A 27,359-nucleotide genomic window follows, 5' to 3' on the forward strand; every position below is an offset into this window, starting at 1 on the left:
AAATTCAAATACGGGGGAGCGCCATGCGAGGGGGCGACAGTCACGAGTCAGGAGCGGGAGAAGATGGAGCTGAGGGAGAAGATGGACCTGAGCCCGTCGTTTTTATCCTCTTCGATGCACCTTCTTCTTCCTCACTTTGTACCTCTTTGATGTGCAAGCTCTGTAGATGAGCTCATTTCTCTATTGATGGCAGCATCCCCACAAGTATAAGGCGTCTTCTTTTCCTCAAAAATAGTCGCTTGTTGTATGGATCTAAGCTCTCCGGATCTTCAATCTCTCCAGCCAGAGCCTGATCTGCGGCACCCATACCCAATGCCAAAGACGCGTAGAGCAAATTGTTTCTCAATCAAAATTAGTCTTTTTGTGTTTAGTGGGAGGGGTGCCCACCACACAATTTTGTAATAACTTCCATTGCAAACAGTTGGAACTTTGCATTGTCCTCGGAGTATTCCTTGTGGTATATTATGATCTACAAAATAATAGTAAAACATTTATGGGCTGTAAGTGAGATGAGTACAATTGCTAAGTACTTGAATTGTTTCTACAAATCTTTTTGTGGTTGAAACGCCCGATGTAGTGAGACAACTCCGCATCCTTGCCTTGTATTCCATTGACAAGCCCTTGCCGTGAGCCTCCCGCTCTTCTAAGGAAACTATCGTCATACACACCTATCAACAAAAATATTGATCATGATATTTTAGCACTGGGCCATCTCCAATACCATCTGAATGCCTTTAAAAATTACCATCTAATTCTCGTCCATTTCTAGCATCGACCTTCCCCACAAGTGAATAGACTGACTATTCATTACCTGAGCTCTGGGTGCCACGGGCCTACCCATGTGTTCCAAGCCGAGTTGTTTTGTTCTCCATTGAAATCGCTCATTTGTTGGCAAATTGGCCTCTCTGGACTTCGCTTCATTGAATGTATCTTTTATCAGTTGAGACCCTCAAGTGAAGTGTGAGTCATGGACAGTTGTGTGAGCAATAAGATATTGGTCCACTCCATCATCAACCACAAATTCCGTGTCTGCCTCACAAAAATTCACAATTGCAACTAAGTAGTAGTCATTCCATATATTCAGCTCATGCGTGATATCTGTGAGCAGAATGTAGTGGGTTGTCGCCCGCCATAGCAAAGGTGGGAGCGCAATTCAGAGGCAAAGTCACTTCCTTATTTGGGCTTTCTTGCTTGCACCCTAATGTTGCATCCGCAAGAGAAGCAAGATTTAAGCCCGCATCAAATGTTTCCTTTAATACCTTTGCCCGCTCTTCTTCTGGGTCGAATTGCACCTCTACATCCTCTACCTCTTCCTCCACCACCAATGGACAACTACTGAAAGTTGTTGACTAGGAAGTCTCTGACTCACCATCCGTCTGCAAGTACAAGTAATAGACGAACCCGTGGTAGAATTTCACTAAGTGACACTTTTTTAAGTGCTTCATACGCATGTCTTGTACAAGCAATGCATTGGAGAGATATTTTTCTAGACAGCGATTCAGTCTCCTTGCCGCACTCTTGTCAGGGTCAAGGTTGACTAGGTGCACATATCTCATGCCATCAATTGTCATGGAATTATCACAAATGACTCTCTCATACTCTTGCATATGGGTTTGTAAGTGCTCAAATGAGCAATCTATGATCCTCTATATAGAAAACTCTCATTAAACATTCCTGATAGTTTTGGTGCACGGTGATGAGCACAGGCGTTGTATAAGAACGTGAATAGTTTTTCTTCACATGTATCCTCTCCCACATCGTCTTTCTCCAAGACTATGATCCCCATGACCGAAAGAAAAAGCAAGCCAAAACTACTATTCAAAATTGGTCTGTATTTGATGCCATAACCAAGCAAATACTGAGCCTAGACTATCTCTCAAGGCCCCTATTCGCTTGGTTCTCTCCCATGCGCTAATGTCATAATAGGTGACATGACTTGAGTCAGAACCAGGTGAATAGGGGCTCCAAGAATCTCCAAAAGGGCCCTATTTGCTTGGTTCTTTGAATTTATGTTGTACCCACGTCCATTGGGAAGAGGTGGATTGGAACAGAGCATTTAATGTTATAAGTAAATGCTCTGTATCCTCGCCCACATTGTTTGTCTCCAGGACTATGATCCCCATGTCTGAAAGAAAAAGCAAGCCAAAACTAGTATTCAAAATTGGTATGTATTTGGTATCATAACCAAGAAAATATTGAGCTTGGAGTATCCCTCAAGGCCCCTATTCGCTCGGTTTTGTCCCGTGCGCTAATGTCATAATAGGTGACGTGACTAGAGGTAGAACTAGGCCAATAAGGGCCCTAAGAATCTCCAAAGGACCCTATTTGCTTGGTTTTGATCCAAGTTGAATTTACAATGTAGCCACGTCCATTCGGAACAGGTGGATTGGATTAGAGCATTTAATGTTATCAGTAAAAGATATATAGGCCTACTCACTTACAATGCCCAAACATAGCATTAAATAACGACTCAGTCACAGTCACATAAGGAGTAATTATTCCAACCATGAGGTGCGAGACTTCTAATCTTACCCTAATGACCACTTTTGGCCATTGAAGTATTGTTCCCCTTGTACCCTAACCCCGTATCACAGTGGCTTCGATGCGCACATTGTTAACAACACACAAGCAGGGAAGAGAGAGAGAGAGAGAGAGAGAGAGAGAGAGAGAGAGAGAGAGAGAGAGAGAGAGCTTGTCTCTGCAATATCCAATGGCGTCGAGTTGGATGGTGATGTCGCAGGTCGCCAAGAGCAAGAACTAGAAGGTGGCCAGGAGGAAGAGGACAAAAAGGCGAAGGCGACGTGGCAGCAAAGGACTCAAACTAGTGGAGATCGCTCAATGCAGGATCGCAAGAGATGGCCAAGGGGAAGAGCACAGAAAAGACAAAGGCAAGGGCGATCTGTTTGTTCTACTTGGAGATGGAGATGGCGACTGTAACAGAAATCGGTGTTTGACTCTAAACAGTCACTCAAAAAAGGCACGTGGGTTGTGCTCACAAGGACAACCAGTTTGGGAGTAATAACAGGCTCAGATTCCCATGCAGTACGATCTACCAACCACAATCTTGCGTGTAATCATGCGCATAAGTGAAGTTGTCACCCTCACCGAGGTAAGCATTCTAAGTTTAGAGGCAGTACCTCCGCCAAACATTTGAACTTTACCCTCGCCCCAGATGGATGCTCTTCTGCCTCTTTTCGCATCCTCTACTGTCTAGCATTTTAACTCTACCCCCGTCGACGCTACACAGTAAGCAAACCATTTCTTTTGTGCTCCCAACCCTTTTTGCACATCTCCTCTTACTCTCTAGTGCTCCTCCTTTTTGTGCATTCTCCTCTTACTCCAGTTCTCAATGCTTTAGTGACGCAGAACTCTACACACAGTGAAGAGGTATGCTACTACACTTTTGTGCATTTTAATTTGTGTGGTCAGCACCAAGTGAATAAGGAAAGTCAAACTCTGTTTGTTGCACCTGTTCACTTGGTACTGACCATCGTCTTTATTAATGATATTTTCTATTATACTTTTTTGAGGTTAGCACAAAGCAAATAAGGGAAGGCAAACTCTGTTTGTTGCACCCGTTCGCTTGATACTGACCATCGTTGCACCTATTCGATTGGTACTGACCATCGTCTTTATTAATGATGTTTGCTATTATACTTTTCTGAGGTCAGTACAGAGTGAATAAGGGAAGGCAAACTCTGTTCGTTGCACCTGTTTGCTTGGTACTGACCATCGTCTTTATTAATGATGTTTGCTATTATACTTTTCTGAGGTCAGTATAAAGCGAATAAGGGAAGGCAAACTCTGTTCGTTGCACCTGTTCGCTTGGTACTGACCATCGTCTTTATTAATGATGTTTGCTATTATACTTTTCTGAGGTCAGTATAAAGCGAATAAGGGAAGGCAAACTCTGTTCGTTGCACCTGTTCGCTTGGTACTGACCATCGTCTTTATTAATGATGTTTGCTATTACACTTTTCTGAGGTTAGGACCAAGCGAATAAGGAAAGGCAAACTCTATTTGTTGCACCTGTTTGCTTCGTACTGACCTCAAAAAATATTAATGATGTTTTCTATTACACTTTTTTGAAGTCAGTACCAAGCGAATAAGGGAAGGCAAACTTTGTCCATTGCATTGTTCGCTCGGTATTGACCTCAGAAAATATTAATGAGGTTTGCTATTACACTATTGTCCATTGCATTGTTCGCTCGGTATTGACCTCAGAAAATATTAATGAGGTTTGCTATTACACTATTGTGAGGTCAGTACCAAGCGAATAAGGAAAGGCAAACTCTGTTTGTTGAACTGTTCGCTTGTTATTGACCTCAAAAAACATTAATGATGTTTGTTATTATACTTTTCTAAGGTTAGTACCAATCGAATAAGGGAAAGCAAACTCTGTTTGTTGCAGTTGTTTGCTTGGTACTGACCATCGTTGATGTTTGCTATTATACTTTTCTGAGGTCAGTAACACCAAGAGAGTAGAGGCAATACAATCGTATTTGGTGCACTTCTTCGCTTCGTGCTGACCCTAGAAATCTTAAGTCCCTTGTGCAACAAATGACATGTTGTTTTTTGTTATGCTATTTGTAAAGATACAAAGGCCACGCCTAGAAGGGCAACAGGTGACTCTTTGAATGCTCAAGCAAGAAGACGTCGATATGAGGCGCACAGAGGTGTCTTGCAAGAGTTATGAAGGATCAAACAACACATGCAACCGGCCATTCCACGTCTTCCTTCCAGTGAGTAGTACGAGAGATTTGCGAACATTGGAGAGTGGGCATGCGATGGGCCAACAGTGCACTTCTCTACCTGCAAGAATTTGCAGAAGACTATCTCGTTAAATTCTTCAGCGATGGATATATCCTAGCTGCCCATGCACACCATGTTACTATCATGCCGTGGGATTTTGACACTTCGGAGGCTACACTTTCGCTACGATGGACTGCTTCAGAGCCAATACGTATCCGGGATAGTAGAACCATGGATATTCTTAACATCGCCCCTCTCCATCCTCGTGCATGACAAACAGAGCCTTCTAGGACTGGATTAAACAGCAAAAGGACACAATCACGGGTCGAGAGAAATGACACAGATGGGCAGGCTGAGCCAGCCGATGAGGGGCATGGGTAGGCCAGGGTGGACCCTGAGGCGTCCATTGAAGAAACAGAGGCAGTTATGGAAGAACCAGTTATGAAGAAAAATGAGCAAGAGATGGAGGGTCTGGAGCCTGTTAAGGAGGAGCATGTGCATGTTAGGGAGGAGCCTTTACCACTAAGGGAGGAGAATGAGGCAACCATGGATAAAGCTCAAGAAAGGCAATGAAAAGCCTCTGCTTCACAAGGACAATCCAATGAGGAGCCTTTATCAAAGGAGTTGATTATTTTAGAGAAAATCAACGAAGAAAATGAAGAGGAGTTGTAAGTTCTGATCAACGCAATGTCTCTACATGCACAGATATTGTTGCCTAGAAGGTCAGAGGAGGCTTACATTTCAACCTCGATCAACAAGACTTCCTGTGCATGCGCTGTTTCTCCAACGCCAATGCAACGGATGCGGTTGTCAATATTACTATGTGGTACTTCTCAATCTCTTTATAAGTCACGCTTGGTTCATCAAATGGCTCACTTTCGCTAAGACAAGGGTCAATACCAAGTGAGTCAGTGGCTTATGGAGTTGGATAGTGATACCACTCGCTCGGTATTGACCCATGTCTTCGCTGTAGTTGTCAACGTTGCTATGTGTTACGTCTGAAGCTTTTTTTATAAGTCACGCTTGGTTCATTAGATGGCTCACTACCACTAAAACATGGGTCAATACGAAGCGAGTCAGTGGCTTATGGAATTGAATAGTGATACCACTCGCTCGGTATTGACCCATGCCTTCGTGGCAGTCGTCAACGTTGCTATGTGTTACGTCTCAAGCTTTTCTTTGTAAGTCACACTTGGTTCATTAGATGGCTCACTACCGCTAAGACACGGTTCAATACCAAGAGAGTCGATGGCTTAGGGAATTGGATAAGGATACCACTCGCTCAGTATTGACTCATGTGTTTGTGGCAGTGAGCCCGTTGAAACATCTTAATTCTAAAGTCTGTCATTGATTCATGTTAAGCATGCTATCTCGCTTCTACTCGCTGATGTTCCGAACAAAATATATGTAATAGATCCGTTGATCTCGCCTATGCTTCAGAATGATGGAGTCTGCTTTTTGGCTTTGTTGGGCTGGTTTAGCAGAGTCAATTTTGATCTAGCGCGTTCTGGTCACTTCATACAATCAATCATGAGTTTCTTCTTGCCTTGTAAAAACCATGTTGGATTTAGGATCTTCTTTCTCCTCATACTTGATGGTTTTGGTGTAGTGATCATTGGAGTCTGTTGTTATTTGACCTTGAAGATAAGATTGTCTACTACGCAAACTCCAAGCAAAGCAGGTTGTTTCACGGTCGTGTAAACTTCTGGGTACATTTGGAAGCAGTATCTCTTTGTAATGTGTTACTGACTCAAGTGGTTACGTATGTAGTGCCACAAAAAAAATTGTATGCGGTGTAGAGCGTGTTTTGTTAGAACATGATCTAGGGACTACCAGCGACACAAACGAGTCAACGTGTCCACGCAGGTTGATGACTATAGATGTGGCTAGAAAACTTGTTTGAATTCCTTGTTGCTCCTCAGTCAAATTTTGGATGTACCAAACATAAATAATCGTGTTGCTTCATTGTTTGTTTGCTCCAATGTTTGTATTAAAAGAAACTACATCTTTACTTACTTTCCTATTATCATGCTTCTACAGGAACTTCAATTACATAATTACACCCCCAACGATGTGCGACATTTTTGTGTAATGGCCATCCAGCATATTATAATCTCGGTAAACAGACGTACAAGAGAGGAAGGGGCGAGAGCTGAGGAGTTCAAACAGGCTCGCATTGACAAAATGACGCAATGCTACAATCAGACTCAAGAGGAGGTTCAAAATATGCAAGAAGCAATAAATTAATATTATATGGACGCCGCAAAAGTAGAGGAATGGGCTATGTCAAGACACCGGCAAGGCCGGACTAGACAAGGGCAAGGCCGGGCTAGGCAGTGTGGAAAGGGAGTCCAACTAGGGCAAAGGGCCAGGGGCCATGCTATATAGTGGGTGGTTGGGTGGTGGACTCCTAGGTTCTAGTTCCCCTTGTCTTACACTAGTATCAGAGCCAGGGGAGAGGAAGGCCATGGAGGAGGGAAGGAGAAGGGGCTTGCTTTTTGCATGGCTTATTGCATGTCTGTTCTCTCTCTCTCTCTCTCTCTCTCTCTCTCTCTCTCTCTCTCTCTCTCTCTCTCTCTCTCTCTCTCTCTCTCTCTCTCTCTCCTCCATGAGGGCGTGCATGGAAGGACCAGCCAAGGGCAGAGCCGTAGGAGTCATCCCTTATACGGGGAGGTTCATGGCGAGCTCAAGAGACAGACAGAGGCGTGGGATTGATGCCTTGTTTAAGGAAGCGATCGAAGGCCAAGGTCAAAGAGACGTGTGTAGAGCCGCTAAGGGCCGGGAGGGAGAAGGCATCGACCTCCACAGTTTACAGCGCATGAGAGTTTAATGGGGTCGCATGGCCCTGCTATGCAATCCTCGATGCAACGGCAAAGGACGGGGAGCACGACATCGTCATCTACAGCTCGTTTTTCCTCAACGAAAACGGCAACCCGCCATAGCTTCACTTGGAGCTTTTCTTTTCATACATGGGCGCCTATTCTTGGCCATCTCATAAAATTCGAAGTAAGCACGCATGCCCACACGGGCACACAAATCTCGAGAGCTTTGAATCTTGATTATCTCGAGTACATGAAGCAATTGCATGGAGCAGAGGTTGCAGATTTTATTTTTTTTACCACAGGAATTAATTATGTCAAGAACACACCACCACTGTTGTTCTTTCAAATCGGTTCCCATATGGGCTCCACGATGGAGAATTCTACCAATTGTGTTCGACACGGTTTCGAGCAAGGCTGTGAGGCAACAATGATATCGATGCTTGGTTCGAGGTTCATGAACATCCGAGTCAAGCAATCCATATGGCACGTTTATGCACGTACAGTATGAGGTACGAAATCACTTTCGATTGTGTTTGCCAATTTTTTCACTTACATGCTCTCCTCATACAAGCAAGGCTTGTGATTGTTACTCGCATCAACGCACCAAAAGATTAGTACAAGCAAGCTTCAAGACCCTGAATTATGGCGGAAAGGGAGTTTGTTTCAAGGGGTGTTTGTCAAGGAAAAATGTCACAGTGTTTGTCAAGGACAAATGGCATGTAAGGCAAACATTGTTAGGCAAGTCGATGCGAGTACTTTAGCAGGTAGGTATGCTGCCTGAAATTTGCTTTTCCATGCTTGTACAATTTCAACCCTTACGACACCAGAAAGGCTTGTGAGCATTCCCAAAAGCATGCTATTTTTGTCTTTCTGAACACACGATGAGCAGCAACAACACACACACAAGCACGTCTTGAGTGACCAATGTTCTCATTTAAAAGCAATGCTTCTTCTCATGCATGGCATTGGTCAAGGCATGGTCGTGCTTGAGAATCTCATGGAGATCGGCATGGCCTGTTGCTAATCTTGATGAAGGAGGCAGCAGGTTCTTGACAGGACCAACCATTCACGACCATTTTAAGAATCTGTCAAGCAAATTGTTAGGGCTTGTTTTCTAGACATCACTGGAGCAAGACTTCGTCTCCGTCATCAAGCCAAGCAGGTACGAGGTACATATTTTGCACCAAAAAAAAAAATGTTTTGTTTTTCAATACATTGTACAATTCGACAAGGTCGATGTAGCTCTGAGGCATGGCAGCATCCAAAGTGGGTCTACTAACAAGTATCATGCAAAGACAAGACTTCCATGTTTGGCCTCTGCTATGAGCATACAAACTTGGGACAGACTTGACAAAATGCTAGCAGGTTATTTCATGAGAAACAAACGGGCGTATATGATACAAGGACGTATTTGTATATACAACAGACCCCACTCGTGCAGCAGGTATGGCTATGCGCCATTTTTAAGCAAGTTTTCTTCCATGGAATATCGGCCCAACTGGTTACAACAACAACCAGGTTACCCAAGTTTAAGTTTTTCTTGTTTTTCCCTATTTACACCTTACTTGGCAATTGTTTTCATTGTGCAAAGCAAAGTGCTTTGGCAATTTTATAGGAAGCAAGGCTTCAGGTAACTGACAAAATAGGGAATATCAGCTCACAGAATCCCTACCAGTCTAAACTGTGCAAGGCACTTATGGTTTTGGTTCTCACGGTTGACGTCATCACTCTCCGCAAGGGCTTACAATTCTGCATGCAAGGCATGCTCGTGAGGTGGATTCAATTCTATCGCTTCATGCATTATGCTTCCGCCATCACACTCGCAACTTTGTCAAGGAAAAACTAAGTGATGGATTATTTAATATCATTGTTGGTTGCTATTAACACAAAACAACACTAAACGGAGCCTAAATCTAGGACTTATTGCGGGTGAAGTGCCAATGCTAAGTTGTCCTCATACAAGCACGACCCCTGTATGGTAGGTGGGTAGGAATGAGTTTTCTGTTTTTCAGTTGTCTCTCTCGATGAGCAAGTCATACCAGATAACTGCAAAATGCTTATACGATAAGCTGCAATTTAGGCATAAGATGCGTAAGAGCACACAGCTAGGGTACACACTCTAAAAACTTAAGGAAATAAGGGAATAATGAAAATCTTCTAAAAAACTTTTTGATATATGTTTTGCTCGTAAGTCAAAATGAGCCAAGGTGCTCTACCTCTCAGCTAACATGTCACTATAATGCTACTCAAATTAGTATTCATCGGTTCGTCCATTGAACACTAATTTGCATCATGGCTATGAGCCACATTGGCTAAGAGCCATTGTCAGGCCAAGGGTAAGACCTAACTACTCGCATTCTTTGGGTGATTGTTTTCAAGATCGAATAGCTCTACCTAGGGAAGTACACATTGATGTTACTGGACAAGCAAGAGTCTTGTCAGTACGGATGTCTAGGGTGTCATTTTTTGCACTACATGTTTTCAGTACGACACGCAAGTTGAGTTTTTGATAATCTTCCACTCACAGCAGCTGATCTCTACCAGGAAGTATTGATGCAGCAATCAATTGAGCCAGCATGGTTGTCCATAAGAGCTAGGCATTTCACTTTTTTTGTTTTCCTACTCCTTCTATAGCACTACGGAGTGTCTATGGACATACTGTTTTGGGATACGACCCCGCGGGTGTTTACTAAATCACCCCATAGTCATGGAGGATCACAGTTAATCTATTCTCGTTCTACTTTAAAGGAAAGAAGTCTGCAATATACCACGCGGTAGCAGACGAATTCACCTTCTCTAGTTGATTCCAATCATTCTATACACGGTTGACTATGTTGGTTACCGTTACCTACTAGTCGAGCAGTTTCTACAAAGGGGTCTTACCAAAGGGTTTGGATTGCAAAGGAAACACCCAGGGTTTCAAGTGCAAGGTTTCTTGTTTTTTCGCAGATGGACGACGTGTTCCTCTGTATTTGAATACGGGTTAGTGAACATTTAGTTCAATCTCCAGGTACACATCTATTGATTTGGGGTTATTCTAGTTTTTAGTATGCATTGCTTGGTTTTTTCAAGTCGTTTAAATACGCTTGAATATTTCAGGGCCATGCCAAGGGCATGTCAAAACAAGTATTTTGGGCCGTAGTGTCCACTACACATTATGCTGTTATGAACCCACTTGTCGGGTTCGATTTGGCACATGTTGTCACATGGAATACAACTTGGTCTAGGGACTCAAAGAGTTTGGTTTAGCCAGTGTGGAGCAAGGATAATAAGGGTCCCTCTCACTCCCGTCGTAGAGTTTTTGCAGTTACCTCCACGCACAAGTACATCTTGTACTTGAAGAATGTTCTTTTTCAAACATTTTTACATGAGACATATTCCACATGTGAAGGATATGAGTCTCTGGGGTTGACACTGGCGCCCACTATTTCAAGTATGTGTCACGACAAAGTCCCTAAGTGCTGGTCCAATCAGTTTTCTAGACCATTTTTAGCACGACGTATCAGGAGCAATTTCAGTGGCCAGAAATTGTTGGATACTTAGAATGACTTGTTAAGGTACAAGGACTACTAAACAACATTACGAATGGTTGTTTATACATATAGCAAATGAAAAAGTTTCATTATTTGTAACTAGAAGTGATCACTGTTTCACCTTCTATTATGGTTTAGACATTCCAGCAAGGCTTGCAAAAGATTGCAACTGAAAGTATTTAGTTTCTTTTCATAACTATTTACATTCCTTTTTAAATGTGTGCTAAGCGCATCACATTTGCCATAAATATTGGCAAGGATCACCATGGATATACAGGTTTGGATCTGTTTTTTGCTAAATGCATGCACACTAGGTGTTATGGGCCCTAGTGTTTAGCAAACGTTGATTTGGAATGACATGCGTATTCATCAAGTGGTTGCTTATGAAGTATTTTGCACTCTCTGTGCAATATCTCAATGAGTTTACTATTCAGTCTACCAATCAACAATAGAGGTCATGGCTCGGTTTGGGTATTTGTAAATCTTTCACGTTCACCACGATGGTTATTCAGCCAATTGTTGATTTCTCAGCAATGTGGTACGATATTGTGACCCCCGTTTACTAGCCATCTAGAACGACTGGCTATAAACCGTGGGGGAAACACACCTCATTACTGTCACTTGTCCACGGGGATATGCAGATTACAAAGTGTAATCTTGTGCTAAAGGATATGCAAGTGTGTACGTTAGCACCACACGGTCCAATTAGTAAGAATTTATTGCTCTACTTGGAGTTTGCTTACCATAAGTTAAAGCATGTTTGCGATTAGGTGTAGTCTCTACATGTTTAAATCAAGTTCTCAACTTTGAACACTAGTTATGATGGGGTTATTTACTATTGAACTTGGAAAATAAGTCAAGGACTTAAACTTGGCTGATAAGTCATGTTAGCAAGTTACTTTCATGGAAAGTGAAAAGAGGTACTCTTTAGGGTACATCTTGGTGTGATAACTCGTTTTTTGCATACTCATGTGTGTTCTAAATGGAGTCTACACACTATCATTGGATAGGAATCGATAACACAAGATGGTTGCATATGGACAACACTGTGAGAAATCAAGATGTTACTCTTGGTTTCATTGAACCTCCTGCTGAATCGTGTTCCGGTCAACCAAACAGATGGATCCATGAAGGGTGCCACTTAGAAAAACATTAGTGTTCTTAGGAAGAAGTTCCCCACTTTTATTTTCAAGGACGAAAACTCTTCTTTAAGGGAGGGAGTAATGTCAGGACATCGGCAAAGCCGGACTAGACAAGGGCAAGGTCGGGCTAGGCAGTGTGGAAAGGGAGTTCAACTAGGGCAAAGGGCCAGGGGCCATGCTATATAGTGGGTGGTGGACTCCTAGGTTCTAGTTCCCCTTGTCTTACAGGCTACATATCAGCGGAAAGAGCAAGAACAGAGGGAAGCTTCACAAGTGCAAGATGCATGGGAAGCCATGGAAGAGGCCCATGATTTTGAACGACGCGAAAGAATGCCCGAGCCCAACGTCTCCCGAGGCAGAAGTAGCAGCAACCGGGGAAGAGGATAGGGGAGCAGTGACAGCAACCGGGGGAGAACCAGGGGACTAGCGGCAGCAACCGGGGGAGAGAACAGGGGAGTAGTAGCAGGGGAAGGGAACAATAACTACCTCTCTTTGTATTCATCTTGACAGAAACAACACAATTTGTAAAGTTTTGAGACAATGAAAAGTTTACATTTTTTAAACATTGTTTGAGCGGCACGAAATGTCTTTGTATTAGTCATTTTAAAGAGTACATCATGGTTTGCATGGCATTAAAGCTCATTGCGTGCACAATGTATGTGACCTAGCTTTCGATGTAAGCAATTAAGTGAAGTGTATTTGAGAGAGATTCTTTGCACGATGTTGTTTTCTCTTTGTGTCTTGGAATCTGAGAATTAGAAAGAATTAGATTCTATGTCTTAATGTATTAAATACGATCAAAAATCATCCATTTACTAAGCATCTTTCTATTGTTGAGACTGAATGCATACAATTCCAGCAAAAGTGAAAGTTCTTCGCATATAAGATCTACCCTGAGTTGTGCAAGAGTTGTGCTTGACATTGTCTCCATCACAGTCAGTAGGCTATCTCGAAAGTAGATCTCCATTGATAAAGGTTTGTTCTCGAGGCTAGACTGTGTATCTTGGTCGAGTGGAATAAGCTACCCACTAAGAAGATGATATCTAAAATAGTAAAACGACACTATGAAATTTTGAGAGCTTATAATGAACTTGCAAATTATGTACTTCTTTTGCAAAATACAGATTTGTTCTTGTGATTGTTTCCTATCCCAATTATCATCTAAAAAGTCCAACAACTCTCAAACTTGCAAATGAACATTGTTGCGGTAGTTCTTATTTGCTCATCGAAGAAAAAATCTACAAACACTTCAAGAGGCATAAATAGTGCGAGCCGAACTATTTTTGTGGCAATTCAATACTTGAGGGACTTTTGTATATCTTGAAACAACCTATTCCTAACGCTTTCACTAGTTTGCGAAGCAAGCAGAGACCAATCCTTGCTATCAAAGGATGGAAATGACAAAGGAGCTATACGATCCCAACAAAAGGAAGTTCTCGGTTCCGAATATGACATATCATAAAAGAATATGCCAGTATCTGCAAGTTCCTTGTGTTGTCTTCCTCGGTACATTTGCTCACCAATAAATGCATGAAAAGCATCAAAAATCCCAACTATGCTCTCAACTGGTTGCCAATCCGTCCTATTTGATGGATAAATATCTGAAACATACCAAAGATGATATCCACCACTTAACCTTCGAATATAATCATGCACTAAGTGAGATGCTCAAGATAACTTACAGTTGGGTCAATGCCGCGGAAAACTTGGAGGAGATGTTTGCAACCTTAAGTCTGCATGCTGGAAAGCATGTTGTATGAGAACCTCTTTCATCTGCTTGCTTTGTGCACACACTTTAAACTCTTTAACTTGTCCCTTGAAAGCCTCCACGAAATCATTGCTTTGCCTTCTCTTCCTCTTCCTAGTTTGCAGTAATACCCAACTTCCGATAGTTATTTAAGATGGTATCCATGCTTGATCATCTGTAATATAACTATTAAAAATCCTAACATAGTCAATGGTAATGCTAGGCCTTCAAGAATTAGTCATAGTGTGCACTAGAATACACAAAAAATTTATCGCAAATATGAAAAAGGAAAGAAGTTTTAAGAGGGGATTAGAGCTACTCAAAGTCATATTTGGGCGAGAACATACATACTAGATAGAGTTTTCAATGAAAGTTCTGAAATTCGTCGGTACAGAGTTGGAACGACTTATGGCATTTATGCCTTGAAAGCGTGAAATTGTGCAATTTGATGAAAAAATAATATTCTCTCTTGTTTCTAAAAGATCTTAGCTCCAAAATGTCGATTCTCAATGTAACGTTAGCCTCTTCCTCATTGGTCAAGCACCACTCTCTCTGTAGAATTGAAAGGCCAAAAGTGAGTCCAACTTTCTCCTAATGCTTATTGAAAGCCAAGTTCTTAGTGACTAAATTGTTGGAGTCATCGTCTCTATTTGGTCTACGTGATGGCTTGTCGGCCTCCTTGAGTGGATAGCTCTTCAAGAATAGCACTTGCAAGATCAACTCTTGCATGTGTTGATCTCGCTACCCCTCACGTTCTAGCTCTAAAGCTACCCTCTTTTATTCATCCGCTATGCGTTAGAGCTTCGCGTGCCTGCTCTCACGCTCTAGCTCCATGGCTACCCTCTTTTCTTAAGCCTCTATGCATTGAGCTTTGCATTCCCTTTCCACGGCCCCCGCTAAACCTCTTCTTGTAGCATCATCACCATCATAGACGTTACCAAAGCCTTCGTAGAATTTGGTGCAATCTGTATCGTAGATGGGATAGAGAGGATCTGAAAACAATTCTTGTGGTGTAGAGACTTCTTCTTCTCCAATTCCACTCTCGCCACCTTCATGCAAAGTATCCATTCCACTTATGGGGATGACCATGCACTGAGTACTTGGGGTACTTGGGTTCTTGGGATACTTTGGTACTTGAGGCCCTTCGGGGTGTGAGGCACAAATGATGTGCATGTGCGGAGAGTGAGAAGGGGAGAGACAGAGAGAACACAAGATGTGGGAAAAGCACCTCAACACTATGTGAGTGAGAGACCCCTTATTCTTCTATCTAGTAAAGAATAATGTGTACAAGTATTGGACGGTCAGACGTGACGTATCCAACACAAGTAAGAAGGCTGTATCGATAAGTGATATTATTATAGGACCTAGTAGTATGTATAGTAGGTAAGGGAGAAAATTCGTCTCAACCTATGTCCACTAGCTCTGTCGAAGCCAATGATTACCGTCTTGTAGGCTCTAACGATGTGCGAAAGTGTACATCCCTGCTAGAATCAACATGCATACCTTAAAGGTATCTTGTAATGACTTGCACAGCTCCATGATGCATCATGCTACTATCAATCATCGCATGACTAACAACCGCAATTGCAAACGCTCCCATTGTAGCTGCTATGTCGGGTATCCACCCTAACAGGTCGTACATGAGAGTGTGCAATGACCTCTATCAATCAACACCATGTGCAGTGACCTCTCTCAATCTATCCGCAATAGGTAACTCATTCTTCACTGCTACATCACCTCCAAAACTAGTCGCATATGGATGCATCAATCGTGACTCCAAGGTTGTCGCAACTCCCTCGTTATCCATAGGGATTGTATCATCATGTCTCGACATCACCATATCAACCTCTAACATAAGCATGTTAAAGAAAACCATATCGATCATCTCCATGATAGGAGCCATCTTTGTCCTAAGAGGATCAATCTGTTGTGTCGCACTAGAGAGTGGCTTCTCTAATTGTGCATCTACAGACTTGTCATGCACAACACTCTTGAGCTCATCTATAAAATACATGTCTACAATGTTACAAAAACGGTGAGGAATTTGCAAAAAGCTTCTTCTACAAATTGTAGATCACGTCGAAACCAATGGAGTTAACGGGCATAATATTCATATATGTCTTCTACAAAGAGAACAATGAATTTGAAAACAATGATGTTGTGCACAGAGTTTCTAGGGCAACACCTTCATCTACATACAAACTTCCACAAGAGTGTACATCTCTCTTAACTGAGTTTACGAGGTCTCTTTGAATTTTTGCAAAGCTTTCAAACTTTCATGGCTCTGATACCAATTGTAAGACATGAATTAAGTGTGTTGGGGAGATTGAGAAGGAGAGAATTCGAGTTGGCAAAGAAAAATGCGTGTTAACTAATGGACAATCGAACGTATCTGACGTGTCGATAAAAATAAGAGAGACACCGTCTTTACCCCAACACAAGCTACTTTGATACTTGGGAGTAATGGGGGATATTTTTATATTTGGAATACTTGAGAATTATTTGGATACTCAGTACTTGGTACTGCTTATAAGTTACGAATAAGAATAATTTTTTTCTTACCTAACTCAACTCTTTCATACAGAACTCCTTGGCAACCCTACGCTCACACGAAGGTTTCTTTTTCCCACCTCACATCGATTGGCCACCAACAACGAGGACCGCTCGTAGTGAGAGGACAAAAGGACTAAAAGAAAGCTCAACAAACCCTTCAATTTGGGTTACCAATCAATCTTCAAAAACATGAATTAAAGAGATTTGACATGACCCGATCTTGGGTTATCTTAAACAACTAGAAAATTTATGGTTCTTTACGGCTTAATTCAAGAGTACCCCATGGCTTAATGAAGAGTACCCAATGCATAACGGACTAAGGGTGAGAGTGGCTATTAAGTCCAAAGGAAGGATTGATAACATTGGATCCTTTGAATGTGTCAGAATTTATGTAGCTCCTCCAGTCCTTCGAAAGAATCTGCATGTTGATCACTCGAGGATTCTGAATGTTCTGCGATCGAAGTGCTCCTAGGTAGCAAATGAGACCTTTTTTTTTTTTGAGTATAGTGGAATTGTATCAGAAAAAAAGATACAAAGGGAGGAACTTCCCACAGGTAAGGGGTGGGACAGCCCTGCAACTTAGAATCTTTTTACATGAGGTAGAGCATCCTGAACCTAGCATGGTGGTATATCAGAGGGGCCACAGAGTGCCATTTCTGCCAACGAATCGACTCTAGCACAGATGATACAGATAAGTCGCACTAACAAGTTTCATTTTTTTAATTGGATGGGGAGAAATGAGACATGTTATTAGTGAGATTGGGCTCATCCAAGAATCGCTATACTTTAGTTGTTATAGCTATGCCCCTCCTTGCGGTCGAGCCTACAATTAATGGTGCTGCTCTCTCTCTCTCTCTCTCTCTCTCTCTCTCTCTCAGCCTATTCGTCTCCCATTGGCATTTGAATAAGGCTATTCACCTCCCATACGGCATCCTCGAGCACCCCCGAGTTCTCTTTCTACGCCATTTGGCATGGCTGAATTGCCTTCCCCATAATAGGATCAAGTACTTACATTACATTTAGCAACAACGAATAGTAGCTCTTGCGGCTCAATATCCGTATTGAAGCATGACAAAGGAAATGAATGGAATTCACCACACCAAGAGCCTTCTTCAAATAAAATCTTAGTGATGAATGAACAAAGAAAAGCTAAAACTTGAAACAGAAAAACACTCAACAGAGTAGGTTATTTGGCTGGCAATAACATCCTCTTAAGGCCACATTAGTGATGGCCGGCACCCGAGTGTGACATAGGCTTTAATCTTGTAGTGTGGGAAAGTGGGACAATGACAGCCTGGAGGACCGAGGAGCGTGGAGTACGTTTGGCTTTTAAGACCCAAGTACCTACTTCCCATCCACACCCAGCTGTCTTCCCATACGGATTCAAAGTAACTAAGGTGAAATTTACCCGTCAACACGTGTCAACACGTCCCTGGAATCCAAAGTTTTGCGCGGGGACGCGGGGTGAAGGTACCTTTAAAATGCGCGTTCCTGAGGCAAAGTGAGATAGGGGTTTTCCTGTAAATGAGGGATGTGCGCAGCCGTCGTCTGAGTGATGCGGCACTCGGCAGTGGCTTCCATAGCCGCTGCTCACCTCCCACTCTCTGCCCCCCTCCTGGCGGTCGCAATCTGCCGCAGCAGCCCATTGCTCTCCAAGCTCCATAGCTTGGTGCCACTTGCCCCCGCTCTGCATGCCTGGTTGTTTCTTGCCTCTCATGGCGAGGCACTGCCAAGCACGGCATATTCCTCTAGCTTTGCAAAGCATGCCCCACACCCCCCTTCATACAGTGCACGTTCCCTATCCTCTCCCTGGAAGTATCCGCCCCGCCTCTCATTCTTCACTCCCTTGAATTCATACTTACATAAAGTTGCAGACAAGATTCGTGGCAGCACACAGGCCTTTAACTTGCTTCCAACTCCCCCTTCCTGCTAATCTCTCGCTCTCTGTCTCTCTCACACACATCTCTCTCTCTCTCTCTCTCTCTCTCTCTCTCCACATGCCTTTATCTCCGCGAGGATCCTCAAGAGATTCGCCCGAGAATGAAGCGGGTACCACCCTACTCAGTGGTCGCTGTAATTTAATAACCTGTCACGATCATTGGTCTGTCATGTGAGAGAGAGAGAGAGAGAGAGAGAGAGAGGTTGCTGCTTTTTATTTTAAGAACTCCGAAAGAAAGAAAAGAGAGTATTCTTTTGATGACAGAATTATTTACTTTTGTTTTCAGTATCTTTATTGTTATAAATAATTCTACTCATTTTTATCTCAACTACATCCGCGAGAGAGAGAGAGAGAGAGAGAGAGAGAGAGAGAGAGAGAGAGAGAGAATTGTAAGAATTTGAAAAGTAGTTTATGTAAACGCAATTTATTTAATTGAAGTATAAGTAATCTTGAAAAGCACTATATATGTAAACGCACTCCAATCACTTGGAGCAGAAGTATTATTTAGGTGAAGACACTCGGTTTTTATCTCTGTGAGTTTCTTTGCTTGATCATAGTCTTGCTGTTTCCACCTCGTCCACTTCTTGTTCTTGAAGCATGGTGCATAACTCTCCGCAAATCTCTGGCTTCGACTTTGAGGAGTCACCCTCAAAGGTTCCGCACCAAGAGATTAGGGACCGTCTTAGGAATGACCCTTCCAAGGAAGTGTATCTTATGTTCGCAACCCCTGGTGCTGTTCAGCCCACGCCTCCGGGCTTGAAGTTGCTATGTGTTCCTAAAGATGGTTGTGGTGTTCGTCCAAAACGCAAAGAGCTTCTGCAACAGCTTGAAAGTTACATGTATTTGTCTACCAACGTTCATATGGCGTCTGCGGACTCTATTAAGTTGCTGGGGGACAGATTATCGCAAAGGGTACGTTATTTGTTTTCCAAGTGTCAAGAGTTTGGTGAAATGGCAGTACCTTCGATTGCAGGTGCTTTTGATGCAGGGAATCTGGTTTCTGTTACATACAAGAAGCTTATTTTTTTTCTCAAGAGAAAAGGTCATTGCAAAGAAGCCTCTGCAAAAAATTTGCGCTCTTCCCTCCCTGTTTTTGTGGAAGAAATGTATGGTTATGAAAGTGATTCTTTGACTGATTTGCTGAACGACGGGGAAGATGATGAAATTGCAGACTTGGCCGTTCAAGCAGAGGGATTAGTTTCTGATGAAGATTTTAATGTTGCCTCAAATACATTGGCGCAAGAGCTTGATATGGTAGATTCTGCCGAAGTTGTTGGGAAGTTATTTTCTATTCTTCCTTTGGATGTTAGTGAAGACTCCAATGTCTTTATGTTTGTTGATCTTGTCTGTTATCTAAGTGAGAAAGATGTGTTACCTATTGAAGCTGATTCCATGAGTCCCAAATTTCTGCGCGAGAGAATGATACAGTTCTACACGTCTGATTTCAAGGCTCAGAGAGATGAATCAGCCCATATTTTCAGCTCTCTCTTCCCGCTCGGCTATAAAATTGCAGATACTTTTGATTCGAAGGAAATCGAAGTTAAAAAAGAAGTTCAGTTATCTGATTCGTTTATTTCTACGAGGCAAGCAGTTATTAACCATCTTAAAGAAACAATTAATGGTTCATCTCCTCAGGCTGCATTTGCGGATATCTTGGCATTATCTCTTCCTTTCATTGAGGATGGATTGGATCTTCTGAAAACTGAACTTGCAAAACGCAAACTGAAGAAAAATCGAAAGAATCGGAGCAGGTTATTGAAGAGGCAAAGAATGGGCAGCCAATAAATTAATTACGGCATTGGATCCGGTTCTGTTATTCTCTGTTTGGCAACACAACTTAGGTTCTTTTTTTTTGATACCCCTTCTGATATCTATCTGACAGTCAAGTTTCAGCTTTTTTGTATCCTCGTCATGTTGAACAGTTTTGGTTCTTTCTGACGTTTTAAGTGTTTGATGATAATGAACTCACTTTATTTGTCAAGTTTTTAACTTTTTGTCAAAAATAAGTGCTTTTAACCCTGAGTAATTATTTTTGTGCGAGACAGTGATAAGTACTTACCCCTGGAAATACAAAGAAAATAGTGTTGCGCAGGGTCGTGGGGTGAAGGTATCTCTAAAATGCACATTCCTAAAGCATCCGAGATAGAACTTTTCTCATAGTTGAGGAATTTGCGTGACATTTCTGAGTGATGAATAACTTGGCGGTGGTTTCCATAGCTGCTGCTGCTCACCTCTTCCGTGATGCACTTTCTTCACTAACCTTCACAGTGGGCCCTCGCCTTAAGATTTCAATGGCGCCGCCTTTGTTTCAATGGTTCCGCTCTGCTCATTTATTCTGTCGCCTTCTCGGCTTTTGTTTCAGTGTCGTTGACCTCCCTGTTTAGATCTATTCCAATTAGTTCTCATTCTTTATTCACCTATTGGCTAAAGGTGCTTTATTAAATTGAATCTCCACATTACTGTTCCATGCAATCTCCCTTTTTCTTTAATTACCTATTGGCTAACGGTGCTTTATTAAATTGAATCTCCACAATTCTGGTCCATGCAATCTCCCTTGTGGCGGTCGCAATCTCCTGCAGCAGTCGATTGCTTTGCAAGCTGCACAGATTGATGTCACTGTCCCCGCTCTGCACGCCTAATATTTCTTTCCTCATGGCGAGGCACTGCCAAGCACGGCATATTCTCCAGCTTTGCAAAGTATGCCCCAACCATGGCGTGTTATCGCCTCACATCTCCCTTCATACAGCGAACGTTGCCTATTCTCTCGTTGGTAGACTCAGCTCTGCCTCTCATCCCCCTCTCCCTTGAAATTTCATACCTACAAGAGGTTGAGACGAGATTTGAGGCAGCACACTGGCCTTTCAACAAGCCTCGCAACTACCCTCTTTTTGCTCATCTCTTGCTCTTTATCACACTCACACCTCTCTCTCTCTCTCTCTCTATGCCTCTTGTCTCCAAGAGGATCTTCAAGAGATTCGCACTACAATAAATGGGTTACCACCCTTTAGTGTTCGCTTTAATTTAATAAACTGTCATGATCATTGGTTAGAGAGAGAGAGAGTTTGATGTTTTGTAGTATTTCAAGTACCTCGAGAGAGAGAGAGAGAGAGAGAGAGAGTATTGTGTTGACACAGAATTGTTTCCACTCTTGTTAGGTACCCTACTAAAGTAAATGGGTACCACCCTACTTAATGTTCGCTTTAATTTAATAAACTGTCATGATCATTGGTTATTTATTTCAAGTACCCTGAGAGAGAGAGAGAGAGTATTGTGTTGACACAATTGTTTCGACTCTTGATTATAGTACTTTTTTTTATCTAAACTATATCCGAGAGAGAGAGAGAGAGAGAGAGAGAGAGAGAGAGGAGAATTCTTAGTTTGAAAAGTAGTTTATATGTAAACACACTTTATTTACTTGGAAGTAAAGTAATTTTGAAAAGCACTATATATGTTAACCAACTTTAATCACTTGTGGCAGAAGTAATTGTTAGGTGAAGATACTGGGCACTTGGAGCAGAAGTAATTTTTAGGTGAAGACACTCGGCTTTCTTTATCTCTGTTGTGAGTTTCTTTGTTTGGTTTTAGTCTTGCCGTTACATCCCTCGTCTACTTCTCTTGTTCTTGAAGCATGGTGCATAATTCTCTGCAAATCTCTGGTTTGACTTTGAGGAGTCACCCTCAAAGTTGCCGCATCAATAGATTAGGGACCGTCTTAGAAATGATCCTTCCAAGGAAGTGTATCTTATGTTTGCAACCCCTGGTTCTGTTCACCCCATGCCACCGGGCCTGAAGTTGCTATGTGTTCTTAAAGATGGTTGTGGTGTTCGTCCAAAATGCAAAGAGCTTCTGCTGTAGCTTGAAAGTTACATGTATTTGTCTACCAATGTTCATATGGCGTCTGTGGATTGTATTAAGCTGTTGGGACAGATTATCGCAAAGGGTACGTTAATTGTTTTCCAAGTGCCAAGAGTTTGGTGAAATGGCAGCACCATCGATTGCAGGTGCTTTCGATGCAGGGAATCTGGTTTTTGTTACATACAAGAAGCTTATTTTTTTTTCTCAAGAGAAAAGGTTATTGCAAAGAAGCCTCTGCAGAAAATATGTGCTTCCCCCCTGTTTATGTGGAAGAAATGTATGGTTATGAAAGAGGAAGAAATGTATGGTTATGAAATTGCAGACGTGGTGGTTCAAACAGAGAGGGTTTAGTTTTTGATGAAGATTTTAAATACATTGGCGTATGAATGAGAGCTTTTGTTTTGATAATTCTTCTTCAGTTGCGTCTTAAGATAATTCCAAGTTGCAGTACTTGGATCAACATTGTTTTCTGTGCAATGGTCTCTTCACCAATGTTTAGCTGTTTTCTCTAGTTTTAACATAATGATGATATCTTTGTTAATTGTTGACAAATGAGATAAGTCAAAAGTAGTCATCCATGCGTTCAGTCCAATCATCAAGAACTTTGCTTACTTTGCTTTCCCACCTAAAATTTTCAGGTTGAGATTTGTGAAGTGTTAGTATGGAGATTAATTTACCTTTGTAATTTTCTGAGGTAAAAACGCACAATTGTAAGGCTTCCATAATGAGGAGAAGCTATCGTGCGTGAAAGAAAATCAATCATCTGAAACCGAAACTTTCACGGACAAGAATTAGGGGCAACTCTAGGAGTAAGAATCAAGGGCAATATTTTAACCTTGTCAGAACGGCGGTCGGAAATTGTTTGGAAAACAACCGGTCGGTTCAGTGGTGGTCAGTGATCGGAAGTCAATGTCTGGTGGTCGGTGGACGAATCTAATCTCTCTTATGGCGGTTGCAATCTCCCGTAGCAGCCGATTGCATTGCAAGTTTCACAGCTCGATGCCATTGCCCCCGCTTTGCATGCTTGGTATTTCTTTCCTCTCATGGCGATGCACTGCCAAGCACGGCATATTCTCCAGCTTTGCAAAGCATGCTCCAACCATGGCGTGCTTATCGTCCCACATCTCCCTTCATACAGTGAACGTTGCCTATTCTCTCGTTGGTAGTATCAGCCCCGTCTCTCATCCCCCTCTCCCTTGAATTTCATACCTACATGAGGTTGCAGACGAGATTTGAGGCAGCACACTGGCCTTCCAACTAGCCTCGCAACTACCCTCTTTTTGCTCATCTCTCGCTCTCTCTCTCTCACACACACACACCTCTCTCTCTCTCTCTCTATCTCTCTCCATATGCCTCTGTCTCCACGAGGATCTTCAAGAGATTCGCACTAAAATAAATGGGTACCACCCTACTTAATGTCGCTTTAATTTAATAAACTGTCATGATCATTGGTTAGAGAGAGATGTTTGCTGTTTTTTATTTCAAGTACAGAGAGAGAGAGAGAGAGAGAGAGTATTGTGTTGACACAGAATTGTTTCGACTCTTGTTAGGTACCTTTATTATAGTAAGTAGTAATTTTTTATCTCAACTATATCCAAGAGTGAGAGAGAGTGGAGAATTGTAAGTTTGAAAAGTAGTTTATAAGTAAACACACTTTATTCACTTGAAGTAAAGTAATTTTGAAAAGCACTATATATGTAAACGCACTTTAATCACTTGTAGTAGAAGTAATTGTTAGGTGAAGACACTGGGCACTTGTTGCAGAAGTAATTTTTAGGTGAAGATACTCGGCTTTCTTTATCTCTGTTGCGAGTTTCTTTGCTTGGTTTTAGTCTTGCCGTTACATCCCTCGTCTACTTCTCTTGTTCTTGAAGCATGGTGCATAACTCTCTGCAAATCTCTGGTTTGACTTTGAGGAGTCACCCTCAAAGTTGCCGCATCAATAGATTAGGGACCGTCTTAGGAATGATCCTTCCAAGGAAGTGTATCTTATGTTTGCAACCCTTGGTTCTGTTCAGCCCACGCCACCGGGCCTGAAGTTGCTGTGTGTTCCTAAAGATGGTTGTGGTGTTCGTCCAAAACGCAAAGAGCTTCTGCAGTAGCTTGAAAGTTACATGTATTTGTCTACCAACGTTCATATGGCGTCTGCGGACTGTATTAAGCTGTTGGGGGACAGATTATCGCAAAGGGTACGTTATTTGTTTTCCAAGTGTCAAGAGTTTGGTGAAATGGCAGCACCATCGATTGCAGGTGCTTTCGATGCAGGGAATCTGGTTTTTTTTTCTCAAGAGAAAAGGTCACTGTAAAGAAGCCTCTGCAGAAAATTTGCGCTCTTCCCTTGATTATGTGGAAGAAATGTATGGTTATGAAAGTGGAAGAAATGTATGGTTATGAAATTGCAGACGTGGTGGTTCAAACAGAGGGTTTAGTTTTTGATGAAGATTTTAAATACATTGGCGTATGAATGAGTTGCTTGAGTACAATCAAGAAACTCATTCATACGGTTTGAATGATAGGTCTTGTTTTGATAATTCTTCTTCAGTTGGGTCTTAAGATAATTCCAAGTTGCAATACTTGGATCTACATTGTTTTCTGTGCAATGGTCTCTCCACCAATGTTTGGCTATTTTCTCTAGTTTGAACATAGTGATGATATCTTTGTTAACTGCTGACAAATGAGATAAGTCAAAGTAGTCATCCATGCGCAGTCCAATCTTCAGGAACTTTGCTTACTTTTTTGCCTTCCTCGCTAAAATTTCCAGGTTGAGACTTGTGAAGTGTTAAGTATGGAGACTGATTTACCCTTGTAATTTTCTGTGGTAAAAGCGTACATTTGTAAGGTCCCCATAATGAGGAGAAGCCATTATGCGTGAAGGAAAATCAGTCACCGGAAACCAAAACTTTCACGAACAAGAATCAGGGGCAATTTTAGGAGCAAGAGTCCAGGGTAATTTTTTCACCTCGTCGGAATATTCTTTTTCGTCGGAATATTATGGTCGGACGGCGGTCGGAAAGTGGTTGGAAAACAACCGGTTGGTTGGGCGGTGGTCGATGGCCGGAAGTCAATGTCCGGTGGTCGGTGGACGAATTCAATGTCCGATGGTCGAATTCAAAAGCGGACTTGTCTTCTCAAGGAACGTTACACATGGGCGGATTGGAGGTTTCGATTTGGATTTATCTAGACAAGGACGGCTACACATGGTTGCCTCTCATGAGAGAGGACAACCCTTTTGGCTTATAAAAGGAGGCCATTTCTACACACATTTCATAGTGTGAAGTTGATGCAACAAGGTGAGTGTGAGGTGGAGAGAGTGAAGCAAGGCGGGTAGCCATTGAGTGACTGCTTTCTCGTGGACGTAGACCACATTGTGTGAACCACGTATATCGTGTGTACTCTCTCTCTCTCTACTCTATAATCTTGTGTATGTAAATTTGTCTCTCTCCATTAAGTAATGTACTCAATTATTTATTTATCTACGTTTTATTTCCTAACAACTGGTATCAGAGCAACGTTTGCTCGTAGCTAAATTATCTCAAGGAAAGGATTCCTTGAATTGAGTGGGAGTTATGGCGGAGGAAGGGAAGCTTAAGATTGAGAAGTTCAATGGCAAAAACTACCAACATTGGAAGATGCATATTGAAAACTATCTCTACCAGAAAGACCTCTATTTGCCACTAAGCGGTCTTGCAAAGAAGCCTGCAACGATGGCAGATGAAGCATGGATTGTCCTTGATCGAAAGGCACTGGGAACAATCCGATTAAGCTTAGCGTCAACGGTGGCTTTCAATATTTCGGAGATGAAGACCACGGAGGACTTGATGAAGTCACTTGACGACTTCTACGAGAAACCATCTGCATTCAATAAGGCATTTCTTATGAAGCGCTTGTTCAATCTAAAGATGGCAGAGAATGGTTCAGTTGCAGAACACCTAAATGACTTTAACACAAATATAAGTCAACTTTGATCGGTGAAAATCAAATTCGATGACGAAGTGCGAGCTCTCCTTATACTATCATCTCTACCGGATAGTTGGGACAGCCTTGTGATGGTTGTAAGTAATTCTATTTTTGGCACAAATACTCTTAAGTTTGATGATGTTGTGGGTGTTCTCCTAAGCGAGGAAATACGAAGGAGAAGCACAGGAGAATCATCGAGTGCTGCACTGTCAATGGAAACAAGAGGAAGGCCTAAGGAGAGGTTCAAAAACCAAAAGGGTCGTGATCGCTCAAGGTGGAGCAAGTCACGCTCAAAGTCAGTTCTTGAATGTTGGAACTGCGGCAAGAAGGGCCACGTCAAGAAGGATTGCTGGTCCAAGAAGAAGGAGACAGAGTCTCAAGACAACAAGCCAACATCGGAGGCCAATGTGGCAGGTAAAGTAGAGCAAGATGCTCTAATTCTCTCATTAGACAATGTGTCTAATTCCTGGATAGTAGATTCCGGTGCTTCATTCCATGCGACACCACACAAGCAACATTTCCAAAACTAAACCAAAGGTAATTTTGGGTATGTATACTTGGGAGATGATGAAGCTTGTGAGATTGTCGGCAAAGGTACAGTTTCTGTCAAAACTGCTAACGGAAATGAATGGAAGCTTAAAGATGTTAGGCATCTTCCTTCTCTTCGCAAAAATTTAATCTCTACAGGACAATTGGACGATGAAGGTCACAACATTGCATTCGTAAACAAACGCTCGAAGATCTCAAAGGAATCTTTGGTGGTTGCCAAGGGAGAAAAGGTCGGTACACTTTACTTGTGTACTGTTAGCACGCAACCTTCAGTTTGTGCAACAACTACAAAAGTTGACAGTGCAGTGTGGCACTACCGGCTTGGACATATGAGTGCCAAAGGAATGCAAATCCTTCAAACAAAGAAGCTTCTACCAGGTCTGAAAGAAGTGGAATTAGAGTTCTGTGAAGATTGTGTTTATGGTAAACAAAAGAGGGTAAAATTTCAAAAATCAGGAAATGAAAGAAAAAATAAAAAACTTGAGTTGGTTCATTCTGATGTTTGGGGTC

General features: G+C 42.2%; 1 protein-coding gene and 2 pseudogenes across 1 annotated transcript; all 3 read left to right on the forward strand.

Moving 5' to 3' along the window:
- The first annotated feature begins 18,038 nt into the window (after positions 1 to 18,038).
- On the forward strand, positions 18,039 to 20,469 carry LOC147456170 (uncharacterized). Its single transcript, XM_086514726.1, has one exon. The coding sequence runs from the start codon at positions 19,086 to 19,088 to the stop codon at positions 20,271 to 20,273; it is 1,188 nt and encodes a 395-aa protein (XP_086370852.1). The 5' UTR covers positions 18,039 to 19,085; the 3' UTR covers positions 20,274 to 20,469.
- A 1,647-nt stretch (positions 20,470 to 22,116) lies between these two features.
- Positions 22,117 to 22,632, forward strand: LOC147456171 (uncharacterized; annotated as a pseudogene).
- A 1,586-nt stretch (positions 22,633 to 24,218) lies between these two features.
- LOC147456172 (uncharacterized) lies at positions 24,219 to 24,712 on the forward strand (annotated as a pseudogene).
- Positions 24,713 to 27,359: the final 2,647 nt, after the last annotated feature.

The sequence above is a fragment of the Adiantum capillus-veneris genome, chromosome 6 (assembly GCF_014529385.1).
Source record: "Adiantum capillus-veneris isolate H3 chromosome 6, ASM1452938v2, whole genome shotgun sequence".
NCBI classification, from domain to species: domain Eukaryota; kingdom Viridiplantae; phylum Streptophyta; class Polypodiopsida; order Polypodiales; family Pteridaceae; genus Adiantum; species Adiantum capillus-veneris.